General features: G+C 49.3%; 1 protein-coding gene across 1 annotated transcript in view; it reads right to left on the reverse strand.

Moving 5' to 3' along the window:
* Nucleotides 1-15,499, reverse strand: part of TMEM266 (transmembrane protein 266) — an 88,515-nt gene that overhangs the window by 46,008 nt on the left and 27,008 nt on the right. Inside the window, exons 5-6 of the mRNA XM_027123713.1 lie at nucleotides 3,051-3,107; nucleotides 1,492-1,630 (exon numbers count right to left, since the gene is read on the reverse strand). Of these exons, the coding sequence (XP_026979514.1) occupies nucleotides 1,492-1,630; nucleotides 3,051-3,107 (196 nt within the window). The remainder of the gene's footprint in view (nucleotides 1-1,491; nucleotides 1,631-3,050; nucleotides 3,108-15,499) is intronic.

The following is a 15,499-nucleotide window of genomic DNA, read 5'->3' on the forward strand; positions in this document are numbered from 1 at the left end:
ATGACGGGATGCAAGTGCAGGTGTTGTGCAGCGGCTTCCAGAAGCCTTCCTTAAAAGGCACCTGGAGTTGAGGAGGAAGTGGAAATGTGAGAACCCTCCTACATGGCTGGTGGGAATGTAAAATGGGGCCGCTGCTCTGGAAAACAGGAGTTCTTCAAAATATTCAACAAGGAGTGACCATATGGCCCAGTAATTCCATACCCAGGAACCTAAGAGAAATGAAAACATATGTCCATACAAAAACTTGTACATGAGTGTCCATAGCAGCCCAAAGTGGAAACAGACTAAATGTCCATCAACTGACAAATGGATAAATAAAATGTGGTATATCTATACAATAGAATACTATTTGACAATAAAAAGGAATAAAGTACTGATGCATACTACAACAAGTGAAAGACGCCAAACACAACAGACCACATAAATGATTCCACTTATATGAAATGTCCAGAAGAGGCAAATCTGTTCAGACAGAAAGTAGATTAGTGGTTGCTTAAGGCTGGAGGGGAATGGGGAGTGACTGCTAATTAATGGGTATGGGTTTCTTTTTGAAGTGATAAAAATGCTCCAAACTTAGATTTTGGTGATGTTTGCACAATTCTATGAATATACTAAAAGGCATTCAATTGTGTACTTTAAATGTGTGTTTTACAGTGTGTGAACTATATCTCAATAAAGATGTGTAAAAAGAAAAGGCAGCTGGGGCTTTCCTTTTGCTTCTTTATCTTCTTCCTCCCTTCCTTCTTCCTATTGGCTGAAATGAGGATGTGATGGCAGGCACTGAAGCAGCCATCTTGAACCATGAGGGTGACTTTGGAAAGTAGGCTATGTGCAGCAAAGCAACAATACAAGAGGAACCTGGAATCATGACTTCAGAAGCTCCTTATTGGCCCTGGACTGCCTACCTTACTGGCCCAGGCTTTCATGTGGGAGAAATAAGCTTCTGTTTTGTTTTAGTCACTGCTATTCTGAGTCTCTCTTACTCACAGTGGATCCTACTTATAAAAGACATACATTGAGACCCAGAGAGAGAGCCTGGACTCTGGATTACGGGGCCCCATGAGCTCCCAGCCAGTGGCAGCCCCTCAGGGACAGAGCCAAGAGCAGAGCCTGTGCAGATGGGGGAAGCTGAACAGCTAAGGAAACACTGGTGGGCGTCAGGGGTCCTTGGCTTCACTGCTGACTCAGAGCTGGTTTCCTGTGTGACCCTCATCCCTCTTGGCTTCAGTTTCCCCATCTGTGAAATGAGAGGAATGGACTAGATGATCTCCCAGTGCCTTTCCTGCGTGGGCCTTACAAAGCTGGACCTGATCACATCTCAGTTTGATGAGGACTCTGGATTAGGGGCTCCCTGGCAAGATGTCAAACCCCACAGTGTTCACAGGATGGGACATGGGGCTGGGGACCAGGGAGAGGGCACCCCGATAAGGGGATGAGAGACCCCAGAGACCATCCTTCCTGCCTCGAACTCACCCCTTTCGGGCCACTCACCATCGATGACCCTCTTCACCCGCCAGATCCGGAGCATGATGATGAGGCTGATGGCATCCCAGGGGCTCCTGGGCCCGTTAGCCACAGTGGACGCCACCATCGGGGCCAAGGACAGGATGATCACAGCCCCATCAAACACCTGTGAGAGGAGGCGGATTTCAGTGCCCTGGGCCAACTTCCTGAATGTCCTGGAACCAGAGACCAGGTCAGGCAAAGCAGCTGGTGCTGGCCAGTGATCCCCTGCACCCCCCTCAGAAGTTCACCCCCATCCCTGGCTGCCTCTCGTGACCCTCCTTAGTCTTTAGGGACCTCCCACCCCAGACGTGCCCCTGAGCCCTCTCTCTCCTCCAAGTGACCTCAGCCCATCGCCAGCCTTGGTTCGGATGGCCTTGGGCTGTTCCAAGCTTCTTTTGCGAGCATACGTCTCCGGCATCTTGTCCCTTCTTGGGGTGGGGTTTGCATCCCGTGTCGCAGGTTTCCTGCGCTGGCCTCACTGAATCCCTCACTGGCAGTGGAGGCTGAAGGCAGGCCCCTTACCCCTGGGAAGCAACAGCCTAGAGCCCACATCTCATCTGCATCTGGTGCTGCTGCTGAGTCTCTAACCCTGCATGGAGGCAAAGCTCGGAGAGAAGGGGACCCAGCCTGCGCTTCAGCTCTGGGCCTTGACCTTCCATCTGCCTGTTCCAACCTGGCCTGGTCTGAGACTTCCACAGGCCAGGCCCCTATGTCTGCTCCCAGCATTTGGCCCAAAGAGGCTAAAAAGTGTGTGTGGTGAGGAATGGGGTGGTGAGGAAGGAATGGGCAGCAGACACTGACAGCCTTGCCTTGTCCTGTGCGCACCAAACTCTGGGGGTCAGCCAGCCTCCCCCGCACCTCATCTCCACCCACCACACGCCACCTGCTTTTATGCAAAACAAAGCAACCGGTTTGCTCTGCAGAAACCCAGGCTGAGAAACACTTTTATGGTTCCCCCACTCAGCTCTCTGATCATGGGGCCATTTTGGAGTGGATTTGTTTTAAAACACATTTCAAAAGCTTTCCAAAATGATTCAAGAATAACTTTTTATGGCATGGACATATAGACACCACCAAATGTAAAACCGATAGCTAGTGGGAAGCAGCCGCATAGCACAGGGAGATCAGCTCCGTGGTTCATGACCACCTAGAGGGGTGGGATAGGGAGGGTGGGAGGGAGACACAAGAGGGAGGGGATATGGGGACACATGTATATGTGTAGCTGATTCACTTTGTTATACAGCAGAAGCTAACACACCATTGTAAAGCAATTATACTCCAATAAAGATGTTAAAAAAAAAAGATAACTTTTTAAATTTTGCAGAAAGTCAAGGAGATTTTTTAGACCATTCCTTTGCTGGAAACTTTCTCAGTTCACCCCCCTCCCCACCCACCCAAAGGCACAGCTGAACAGACTCCTGTGTCCAGTGTGGGAAGGAGATGGCCTTTGTTGATGGCTCCCACCCTGGGATGGATGGGACAGTGACATTTCCTGGCTTCCAGGATGGTTGGCTTGGGAAGTGCAGACGGACATTGGTCTTTACCTCTATTTTGTTTTCAATGTAATCCCAGATCCCGAGCACCACTATCCGAAGAACAGTCTGAGAGGAAGTGAGAAAAGAGGTTATGGTTATTGTTCTCCCTCCCCCCTCCTCCCGGCGGAGAGGATTCCAGAGCTCGGAATCAAGGGCTCTGCTTCCTGTTCAATAATGGGAGAAGTCTTCACCATCCCCTAAGTGTTTCTCAGCCCACGCGCTCTCTCCACCCCCGCTTTGAGTGCCCTAGCTCAGGTCTGCGTCACCGCCTGTGCCAGCCCCTGGCTAAGCACCTTCAATGCTCCCATTACATACACATACACTCTGAATCCTTGGAATGATACGCAGGACCCTGCCTCCTTCTCCAGTCATCTGTTGCACTCCTGTCATGTCACAAACCACTTGCAAATCAACAAACATGCAAGCTCTTTCTCCTCTGCCTTGTCTTTGCATGTGGCTTTGACTCCCCCATTGACTTCCCCCCCACCCCCAATCTCTCTTCTCTCCTTATACAATAATTGGAATTTCAGCATGGCCACCCAGATAAAGACTACATTTCCCAGCCTTCCTTGCATCTGTATTGGCCATGTGACCAAGTTCTGGCCAATGGCTTATAAGGAGAGAAGCTCTGTGTACCACCTCCTGGTTGCGACCTTTAAGGGATTAGGCTCGTCCTCCTATTTCCCTCTTCCCAAAGACTAGAATGTGGGCGTGTAGGTGTGGTGGGGAGGTGTCTTCAGTTAGGAAGGGCTGGCAACAAGCATGCTGGGCCCCCACCAGCCCCAAGCCACCACGTAAGCCTTAACTGCTGACCCCACCTTGTTTAATTAAGTCCATGTGTTTTTGGTTTTCTTGTTAGAGCATCTTGGCCTGTGTGCTAACCAGCAGGGCCTTTTCCCCTTCCTCTTCTTGGAAAGGCCTTCTCCTTCTGGCCACGGCTCAAATGTCACCTTCATGAAGCTTTTCTACCCTCCCCAGGCTCGGTGCCTCCTTCCTGGGTGTTCCTATAGGCCTTGGACCATCAATCACCACCCTCCCTCCCTTGGACTTTATCTTACTCTGTGGTGACTATCTGCCTGATCCCCCAATTCAGGCTCAAGAGACACTGTCTGATTTCTCGCCTTTACCCCTAATCCCTGGCATAGAGTGACACTGAGTGATTACAAGTTGTGAATGAATGAACAAATGCATGCATGTCTGATTCCTTAAAGCCCTCAGGAACTCACTCCAATGCCTCCGCCTTCTGTAGCGGTTTCCTCACCAAGAGTACATCTTTCTCCAAAGAAGATACTTAAAAGCTGGTCTCATATGACCCTGGTACAATTGTCGTAGGCCCTTCCTTGAACCAAGATGAGAAGTTCACAGTAATTCACACCAGGTGAGGTCCCTGCTCCCACATGCCTATAGTACAAGGCCAGCCATCTGAATGTGGCAAAGCTGTAGAAAGCCTAGGGATCTCTACCCACACTTAAGCCACAAAAAGGCTTGGCTGCTAAAATTTACCTCTTCCCCATAAAGGACTATCCTGAAGAGATGAGAAGGAGGGACGCTGGTGGCGGCCAGCTCTGTCACCATGTTTGATAACACACAGGGACATGTGGCAGCCTGATGCCCATTCCACGTGGCTTCCCAATCTCTCTCTTAACTGCACCACAGCTGCGAGTGGGTGCAGAGAGATCTGGGTTGGAGTCCAATATCTTGAGGTCACAGCTCAGTAATCGGCTGGTTGTGTGGCCTTGGGCAAGTCAAATAACCTCTCTGGGCCTCAGTTTCCCCTTCTGCTAGAGAGATGAGTTAGAAGATACCAATCTTCCAATTCATTATGAGACTAACATTTGCCATCTGGTACATATCAGTAGGTTGCAGATCCTGGGCCCACCCTCCTCACACATGATTCTCATTTTACTGAAGGGGAAGCTGAAGCTCAGAGAGGTTAAGGAAGCTGCCCAAGGTCACTCAGGCCTTGGGAGGTGAGTCGGCCTTTGGACCCAGAGGTGTTTGACTCTGTGTAATGTACTCAAGCTGCCTAAGAACGCCAGATACTGTCCTCGTTTCTTTTGCTGCTGTTCACTCCCTCGAACTGTGCCGACTTTGAAACTCAGTATTTGTCTCCTCTGAAATGATACACCAGCCACATCCACCTCAAAATCCCAGTTCTGGGGCTCCCACAGCCAAAAGTCCAGGCTAGCACAGAGAGGAACAGGGCCTGGTCCGGATGGGATACCCCCTTCTCCCCGCCCTGCTATTGCTTCGTCTTTGGAAATTGTGGTCAAATATACAAACATGAATTATACCATCTTAACCATTTCTAAAAGTGAACCGCGGCATTACGCACATTCACGCCATTGTGCAATTATCACAACCCACCACCTCCAGAACTTTTTCATCACCGCAAACTGAAACCCTGTGCCCATTAACCATCAACTCCCCCTTCTCACAGCCCCTGGCAACCACCATCTACTTTCCATCTCTATGAATTTGACTCCTCTAGGTTACCTCATTTAAAAGGAATCATACTGCTTTATGAACAAAGCAGCATTTACTAAAAAGTCAGTGTGGGTATGAGGAAGGGAGCTGGCCAGGCTGAAACTCAGCCAGGAACCCCAGAGAGGGGAGGAGCAGACGGCAGACAGCACCGGCGGGGCCTCTGTGCTCTAGGAAGGGATGGAGGTTGCATGGGCTTATGGGTCAAGGTGGTACCAGGTAGGCAAGTGGAACAGCGGGAGTACTGGCCACCTATTTGCCTTCCCTCCTTGCTGGCCCATCCACAGGGGACCCACCCTGTGAGGGAGACTTTCCTTCCTAGCCCAGCCCATGGAAACAGAACAGCCAAAAGGCAGCTGTGGAGATGGCTTGGGAAACAGCTCCTGGGCCAGCCTCCCGCTGTAGATGGGAAATGGCCTGGAACTGGCTGTTCCGAGTCAGGGTCAAAGGTGGAATGAGAACCCAGCTCTGAAACACTCCACCCAGGGGTTTTTCCCCTGCAGCATCCTTTGCTGTCCGTGGAGGTAGGGACCTGGCCGTGCTGCCCTGCCGCGTCACGGCCCCCAGCACGGGTCTCACCCATTGTTGGCCTGTGTGTCTCCACGTGCACGCAAGGACCCCCTGCTTTAGCAACATCTGGGGGTTTTGTTTAAAATGGAGATTCCTGGGCTCTCATGAAGATCCAGGATGTCAGGATCTCTGGGTGCAGGGCCCAGAAATATGCCTTTTTTTTTTTTAACAAACTCCCCTGGAGTACCCAACAGAAAGGCAGGGATGTGTAAGGTGACAATGCCCTGGGTAAACCCAGGGAGACCACATGCCCAGATGCAAGAAGGAGAAAGAGAGTTAGATCAGGAGTCAAAGGTCAGGTCCCCCTTTTGGGCTCTGACTATCCCTTACTAACCATGGGACATCGGCCGAAGCCCTCAGTCAGCCTGCAGGAAGGCAGAACTAGTGACCCCGTGCTGCCTGCCTCAGCTAGCCAGCTGCTACAAAGCTCCGTTGGAAAGAGCTTTGTTAACAGAACTGCAGGAGGACACTAAGGAGGGGTTATTTTTATCACCCACCCCCACCCCAGGGCCCTTGGTCTTGAAATCCTGCCCCTAAGATTTGCAAAGGGCTTTGAGGGGGTGGGACTGAGGGACCTGGACCCTCAGCTCCAGCTGCCTCTGTCCCACCTGGGACTAAGGGTTTTCAGCCTCCTTCATTCCAGTCTCACCTTCCAGAGATGAGGATGCTCTGACAATCAAGACAGGCCAGAGTCTTGGCAAAATCTCCAGAATGGTACCATTTATTATTTACTATAATCCAAGCTCTCGTGCCATTTTACAGATGCACAAACTGAGGCTGAGAGGGGCAGGTAAACCTTCTGGTCCCCAGGCCCCTCTTCCTTCCCACCCCAGAGGCCTCATCTTTTCCCTCGGCAAGCCCCACTCTCAGGAGGGACTCCCCTCATTTCTCCCAAGGGAAGGGGCTCAGGCTTCAGGCAGCACGAGGGGAGGATGGGAAGTCCTGACCCTCTGTATCTGCTCCAGGCCCTGCCTCGCTCAGGTGGCAGCAAGGACTCCTGGCCTCCTGCCGCCTGAGGCCTGAGCCCCTCCCCTTAGGGGAATCGGCCTCTTTCCCTGGGATGAGGCCTGATGAGTTTCCTAGGGTTTAGGAACCCTGGGAGACGCAGGCAGAAACAGCTGCTCGTCTATCAGACGCCTTTGAGCAAATTTTTCAAAGGCACCCCTTCCCCAAGCAGAGGGAGATCCCCTGGCTCACTGCCTGCTGAGCAGAGTGGGGGCTGGCACCCTTGCTCCCTGCAGAGCCATCCCCAAAGCCGGGCCCGCCAGCCGGGGAAAACGGAGCAGCACACATCTCGCCCTGAGCTGTGCCCCTGGAAGGCTGCAGCCGGTGGCGTTGGGGAGCGGGGTGCTGCATGGCTTAGGGGAACAGCCTGGCCTGAGGAAGACACACGATGGGCAGCAGGCCGCTGGGGGCTGACCCCTGGTACTTCCTCAAGAAGCAGATGTACCCTTGGGCAAGTTTTTGCTGCCAAGACGGCTACAGGCTCCCTCCTCTGCAAGCCCCCGGTTAAACTAGAGAAGCAAAAGGAAGACATGGAGTCCGGGATCCAGCTACAAGGAGAACTTAGGAAATGTGAGGAACGTTTGTGGGGGCTAAAAGCAGTCTTGAACTGGTTTGCAAAAGAAAGGTTTGCTGGATGACATGCACAGGTTGAGGGGTGATTGCAGGCAGCTCAAGGGTGCCCCTGGGGTTAGGCGTTGATAAAACGGGAGTAGAGCCAGCAGCCACCCCTTCCCTCCTTCACCCTCAAGTCTTCCAAATCTGTGCGGAAGAGGATGGTGAATGGAGACTGCCTCCTCCCTAGGGGTCTAAAGATGACCCCCTTCCGAGAGGGCAGCAGCTGATATCTCCAGGGACCTGGGCTCCCAGGCACACTGGCTGCACTGTCTCCCGCCATGCTGGGTTCATTTTGGCAGGAGGTTCCCGGCTACCTTAAAAGAATGGGTTCAAGACCCACAGGGTAGAGCACAGTGGTGACAACATGACCAAACGGCAGTGAATTAAGCACTGACATGCCCTGGCTGTGTGCTCACCGTGCAGGGGGCACCGTGCTAGGCTTGGGTGACGAAGAGAGAAACTGGAACCCACATGATGTGCAAGGTTTGTCCCAGAACTCCCTCTGGGCATATGAACATCCCCACTTCCTCCACCCTGAAACATCTCTCACTGACCCCACGTTCTCCCAAGTTTCTGAAGAGATGCCTCCACTAAACCCACTGCAGTCTGATGCCAGCACCCAACATTCCAGGAAAACTGCTCCCCCTGGTTACCAATGACCCCTCAGCAGCTTCAGGTGTGCTGCCGGCTTCCTTGTTCCAGAAGGCCTCCTTTTGTTTCCAGGATCCCACACCCTCTGGGTTCTCCTCCCACCTCCCTGGCTACACCTTCTCAGTCAGCTTTCCATCCCAAAATTGTTTCCTGGGGCTCCATTTCTTCTCCTCTCACGCTCCCTTATCCCCGGACAATTGCACCCTTGGCTTCAACTCGCACCCGACACCCTGAAGCCCCACCCAGTCCACGACTCCAGCTAAGACCTCCTCCTGCAGCCGTTCCCAGGCTTAGCACAGGGCATCCCCACCCCCTCTTAGGAGGCCAGCCTCCCGCGGAAGTCATGCTCACCCTCACTCTCTCTCGCACGTGCCCCCTCCCCCAGGATGGCCGGTCCCCAAGTCCTGCAGAGTTTAGCTCCTTCAACTCTGTCCAGCTTGTCCCTTCCTCCGTCCCACTTCCACTGCTCTGGGTCAAACCTTTAACGTCTTACAGCTAAATGGCACCTCCTAAATAGTCTCCAAATTCCAGTCTCCCCCCACCTCCGACCGCTGCTGCTTACCAGCTGCCAGAGGGATTCCTCTAAAAGTCCAACTTCATCACCCGCTTCTCCCGCCTGGAGCCTCCACCCCACTGCCTTCAAAACAAGACCCCCACTCCTGAGCAAGACATGGAGGGCATTTCATGACCTGGCCTGGTCCCCAGGACATCTCTCACCATTCCCTGCTGTAGTCAACAACCAGGCACGCTGTGGTCGCTCACGCTGTCCCTTGTCTGCTCTGTGACTGCTGCCTGAAGGTCCTCTATCCCCACCGTGCACCTAGCACCTCACACATCCGCAAGCAGCCTGCTTTCCCTCTGAGGTCTCCTACTGACTGCAGCAGGAGACTTAAGCTCCATTTCCGGTTCTCTCATTACACACGTCCCCTTGGCGGCTTCCCAGTAGACCGCAAACACCTGAGCTGGGCCTGCACCTTGATGATCAGGGCAGAATCCTCACGCCCAGTACCACCTACAGCACCTGGCAAGGAGTCACTCAAAAATGTGGGCTGAATGAATAAATTAGCAAGAGCTTCCATTTATCAAGTCCTTCCTCTGTGCCAGGCTCTGTATTAGGAGCTAGGAGGTTAATTTTACGTGTCAACTTGGCTGGGCCGCAGGGTGCCCAGATACCTGGCCAGACCTCATTTGGGGTGTGGCTGGGAGGATGTTTCGGATGAGATTAGCATTTGAACTGGAAGAATGAGTAAAAGCTGATTGCCCTCCCCAACGTGAACGGGCCTCATCCTATCCAATCCACCTGATAAAACCAAAAGGCAGAGGGAGGAAGGATTTGCTCTCTCTGCTTGACTGTCTTTGAATTGGGACATTGCAGATTCCGACGTGCACTGAGATGCGCATCATCAGCTCTCCTGGGCCTCCAGCTTTTGCCCCCTACAGATCTGGGGCATTTCTTGACCTCCATCACCACGTGAACCAAGAAGCTGTAAATCTCTCTTATTACATAAATATACACATCTAGGTTATATTTGTTGGTTTTGTTTCTCTGGAAAACCTAGACTAATAGAGGGACCTTATACACATTATTTCATTTCTCACAAAATCCCTCTAAGATGGATATTTTTAACCTCTTACAGACGAGGAAGGCTGATGCTCAGACAAGCTAAGTGACCTCCCCAGGACCAGACAGCTGGCAGGAGGCTGAACCAGGAGGCTCAGAGCCTGGGCCTGACCTTCCCTCTATGCCACTGGCCCACATGAATGAACTGCCGCCTGGGTGGGAGGACACGCCACGACAGCCAGAAACAGCCAGTGCGAGGCGAGGGCGGAAGGGAGGACTCTGGGCAGGAGAGGAGCAGGGGGCGGCGTCACACGGGCTCAAGGGCCACTGCTCTTAAACCCAAACTGAGTCACGCTGAGATGGGGTGAGTCTTCAGGGCTGTTGCTGTTTATAACAGCAGAAAACGGGGAGAAATCCCACAAGTCCAAGATGAGGGTTAATCTGGGGACATCGTACAACGGCTGCAGCCACTGTATGGCAGGGGATTGCCAAAATGTTAGGATTTGACAAAGCTGGATGGTGGGAACACACGTGTGCATTAAATGATTCACTATGTTTTTGATGTGTTTCAACTATTTGCTAATTAAAAAAAAAAAACACTAGGTAGAATCCCAAGCACGTGGTTGTAAAAGTATGTACATGAAAAGACATTTACAAAATATTCATAGACAAAAAGTGCGTTCCAGAATACCAGGTCCACTATAACCCCGTTTTTCTTAAGGAAAAAGTGTGTACGTACACACTTGGGCATTGAAAGAGGCTCACTGGGCGTAAGCCAAGTTAATAGTGGTTGTCTGTGGGCGATTTGTTTTTTCTCGTTTTGTCTTGTCTGTATTTTCTACAATGGGCGGAATGATCTTTGTAAACATGAGGATTATTGTTATACATCAGGGTGATGAGACGGAGCCTTGTGCTTATCCAGAGGAGTCACCAGGGACCCAAACTTTGGGTTGTCCGTGTGGTGGCCTCTCAGCTCCTTCTGAATGTCACCCTGACAGCCCGGCATGAGGTCTTGGTCTGTGTCTGAGGCCAAGGGTCACTGAGAATGTGCTTCTTCCCTACTAGGTCCCTCCTCCAGGAGGTAGAAGTATTAGCCCAGCTCTCCCCACTTGCACGGATCAGTTGTTGCTGAGAATGTGGTGTTAAGTGGAATGTTCTGGACCTGGGATTATTTCTAGAATCTCAGAGCTGGAGGGAGGACCTTAAAGGTTACGTGGCATGGCCCAACCACCTTCCAATGATTTTTCATCCCTTGTCTGGTAGCCCAATGAGCTGGTCATCTAGCCTGAGCTTGCAGACTTCCACCAGTGGTGAGCTTGACATTGTCTAAAGCAGTACATTCCAACTTGTTTAGAAAATTCATCTCTATATCCAACTTTCATGCTCCCTAAGATCATTGTCAAGGTCATGGCAAATGAAAACAAGATTTTGAAAAAGAATTTCTCACATGTTTAATTTATTCATGCCTTCATTGGTGGGTGTCAGATGCCCAGCCCTACGCCAGGTGATGCGGGAGACAGAAGACTATACAGGCACACCTTGGAGATATTGCAGGTTCAGTTCCAGACCACCTCAATAAAGCGAATATTGAGTATGGTAGCTCCTCAGAAAACTAAAAATAGAGTTGCCACATGATCAAGCAATCCCACTCCTGGGCATGTATCCAGACAAAACTATAATGCGAAAAGACACATGCACCCCTATGTTCATAGCAGCGCTATTCACAACAGCCAAGACATGGAAGCAACCTAAATGTCCATCAACAGATGAATGGATGAAGAAGATGTGGTACATGTATACAGTGGAATATTACTCGGCCATAAAAAAGAATGAAATAATGCCATTTTCAGCAACGTGGATGGACCTAGAGATTATCATACTAAGCGAAGTCAGAAAGAGAAGGACTAATACCATATGATATCACTTATATGTGGAATCTAAAATACAACACAAATGAACATATCTAGGAAACAGAAACAGATTCACAGACATAGAGAACAGACTTGTGGTTGCCAAGGGGGAGATGGGTGGGGAGGGAAGGATTGGGAGATTGGGATTAGCAGATGCAAACTATTATATATAGGATGGATTAACAACAAGGTCCTATTGTATAGCACAGGAAACTATATTCAATATCCTATAATAGGGGACTTCCCTGGTGGTGCAGTGGTTGAGAATCCGCCTGCCAATGCAGGGGATACAGGTTCGAGCCCTGGTCTGGGAAGATCCCACATGCCGCAGAGCAACTAAGCCCGTGCACCACAACTACTGAGCCTGTGCTCCAGAGCCCGTGGGCCACAACTACAGAGCCCGCGTGCCTAGAGCCTGTGCTCCACAACAAGAGAAGCCACTGCAACGAGAAGCCTGTGCACCACAACGAAGAGTAGCCCCCGCTTGCCGCAACTAGAGAAAGCCCACGCACAGCAACGAAGACCCAACACAGCCAAAAATAGACAAGTAAATAAATAAATTTATTTTAAAAAATCCTATGATTGGGGCTTCCCTGGTGGCGCAGTGGTTGAGAGTCCGCCTGCCGATGCAGGGGACACGGGTTCGTGCCCCAGGCCGGGAAGATCCCACATGCCGCGGAGCGGCTGGGCCCGTGAGCCATGGCCGCTGAGCCTGTGCGTCCGGAGCCTGCGCTCCGCAACGGGAGAGGCCACAACAGTGAGGGGCCCACGAACCGAAAAAAAAAAAAAATTCCTATGATAAACCATAATGGAAAAGAATATTAAAAAGTATATATATGTATAACTGAATCACTTTGCTGTATAGCAGAAATTAACAAAACACTGTAAATCAACTATACTTCAATAAATTAAAAATATATTTTTAAAAGTGAATATTGCAATAAAGCAAGTCAGGAATTTTTTGATTTCCAGTGCATATAAAAGTTATGTTTACACTACACTGTAGTCTATTAAGTGTGCAATAGCATTATGTCTAAAGAAATAACGTATATACCTTGGTTAAAACACACTTATTGCTAAAAAATGCTAACCATCTGAGTCTTGAGCAAGTTGTAATCTTTTCGCTGTGGAGGATCTTGCCTCGATGTTGATGGCTGCTGACTGATCAGGGCGGTGTTTGCTGAAGGTTGGGTGACTGTGGTGATTTCTTAAAATAAGATAACAAGAAGTTCGCTGCTTGGATTGACTCCTCCTTTCACGAATGATTTCTCTGCGGCAGGCAATGCTGTCTGATTGCATTTTACCATAGTAGAACTTCTTTCAACATTGGAGTCAATGCTCTCAAACCCTGCTGCTGCTTCAACTAAGTTTATGCAATATTCTAAATCCTTTGTTGTCGTTTAGGCAATCTTCACCAGCAGTAGATTCCATCTCAGGAAACCACTTTCTTTGCCCACCCATAAGAAGCAACTCCTCACCTATTAAAGTTTCATCATGAGACTGTAGTAATTCAGTCACATCTTCAGGCTCCACTTCTAAGTCTAGCTCTCTTGCTACTTCTACCACATCTGCAGTTATTTCTTCCACTGAAGTCTTGAACCCCTCAAAGTCATCCATGAGGGCTGGCGTCAACCTCTTCCAAACTCCCATTAATGCTGCTATTTTGACTTCTTCCCATGAATCATGAACGTTCCCAATGGCATCCAGAGTAGTGAATCCTTTCCAGAAGGTTTTCAATTTATTTTGCCCAAATCCATCAGAGGAATCACTATCTGTAGCAGCTAGAGCCTTACAAAATGTATTTCTCAAAGAATAAGACCAAAAAGTCAAAATTACTCCTTGATCCATGGGCTGCAGAATAGATGTTAGCAGGCATGAAAACAACATGAATCTCCTCGTACATCTCCGTCAGAGCTCCTGGGTGACCAGGCACATTGCCAGTGAGCAGTAATATGTGGAAAGAAAGTAGGTATCAACAGTGGGCTTAAAATATTCAGTAAACCCTACTGTAAAGAGATGTGCTGGCATCCAGGCTTTGTTGTTCCATTGTACAGCACAGGCAGAGTAGACTTAGCATGATTCTTAAGGGCCCTAGGATTTCCAGAATGGTAAATGAGGATTGGCTTCAGCTTCAAGTCACCAGCTGCCTAAGTCCCTAACAAGAGAGTCAGCCTGTCCTTTGAAGCTTTGAAGCCAGCACTGACTTTTCCTCTCTTGCTATGAAAGTTCTAGATGGCATCTTCTTCCGGTAGAAGCCTGTTTCGTCTACATTGAAAGTCCTTTGTTTAGCGTAGCCACCTTCATTCGTGATCTTAACTAGATCTTCTGGATAACTCGCTGCCGCTTCTGCATCAGTACTTGCTGCTTCACCAGGTATTTTTACGTAATGGAGATGGCGTCTTTCCATCAACCTCATGAACCAAACTCTGCTAGCTTCCAACTTTTCTTCTGCAGCTTCCTCGCCTCTCTCAGCCTTCACAGAATTAGGGCCTTGCTTTGGAGTAGGCTTTGACTTAAGGGAATGTTGTGGCTGGTTTGATCTTCTATCCAGACCACTACAACTTTCTCCATAGCAGCAGTAAAGCTATTTCCCTTTCTCAGCCTTCATGTGTTCACTGGAGTAGCACTTTTAATTTCCTTCAAGAAAGTTTCCTTTGTATTCGCAACTTGGCTAACTGTTTCATGCAGGAGGACTAGTTTCTGGCCTGTCTCTGCTTCTGACATGCCTTCCTCACTAAGCTTCACCATTTCTAGCTTTTGATTTAAAGTGAGAGATGTGTGACTCTTCTTTTCACTTGAACACTTAGAGGCCGTTACAGAGTTATTAACTGGCCTGATTTCAATACTGTGTCTCAGTGAATAGAGAGGCTGAGGGAAGGGAGAGAGACTGGGGAACAGCTGGTGGGTGGAGCAGTCAGAACACACAAAACATTCATCGATTAAGTTCGCCGTCTTACAAAGGATTCATCTCCAAAATTTACAAGCAGCTCATGCAGCTCAATATCAAGAAAACAAACAACCCAATTCAAAAATGGGCAGAAGACCTAAATAGACATTTCTCCAAAGAAGATATACAGATTGCCAACAAACACATGAAAGGATGCTCAACATCACTAATCATTAGAGAAATGCAAATCAAAACTACAATGAGATATCACCTCACACCAGTCAGAATGGCCATCATCAAAAAATCTAGAAACAATAAATGCTGGCAAGGGTGTGGAGAAAAGGGAACCCTCTTGCACTGTTGATGGGAATGTGAATTGATACAGCCACTATGGAGAACAGTATGGAGGTTCCTTAAAAAACTATAAATAGAACTACCATACGACCCAGCAATCCCACTACTGGATATATATCTGGAGAAAAACATGGTCTGAAAGGATACAGCACCACAAAGTTCTTTGCAGCACTGTTTACAATAGCCAAGACATGGAAGCAACCTAAATTCCATCAACAGATGAATGGATAAAGAAGATGTGGTACATATATACAATGGACTATTACTCAGCCGTTAAAAAGAATGAAATAATGCCATTTTGCAGCAACATGGATGGACCTAGAAATTGTCATACTGAGTAAAGTAAGTGAGATAGAGAAAGAGAAATATCATATGATATTGCTTATATGATACAAGTGAACTTATTTACAAAACAGAAACA

Source organism: Aethalodelphis obliquidens, unplaced genomic scaffold (genome assembly GCF_003676395.1).
Source record: "Aethalodelphis obliquidens isolate GAN/ISIS:26980383/991018 unplaced genomic scaffold, ASM367639v1 scaffold26, whole genome shotgun sequence".
Classification (NCBI taxonomy): domain Eukaryota; kingdom Metazoa; phylum Chordata; class Mammalia; order Artiodactyla; family Delphinidae; genus Aethalodelphis; species Aethalodelphis obliquidens.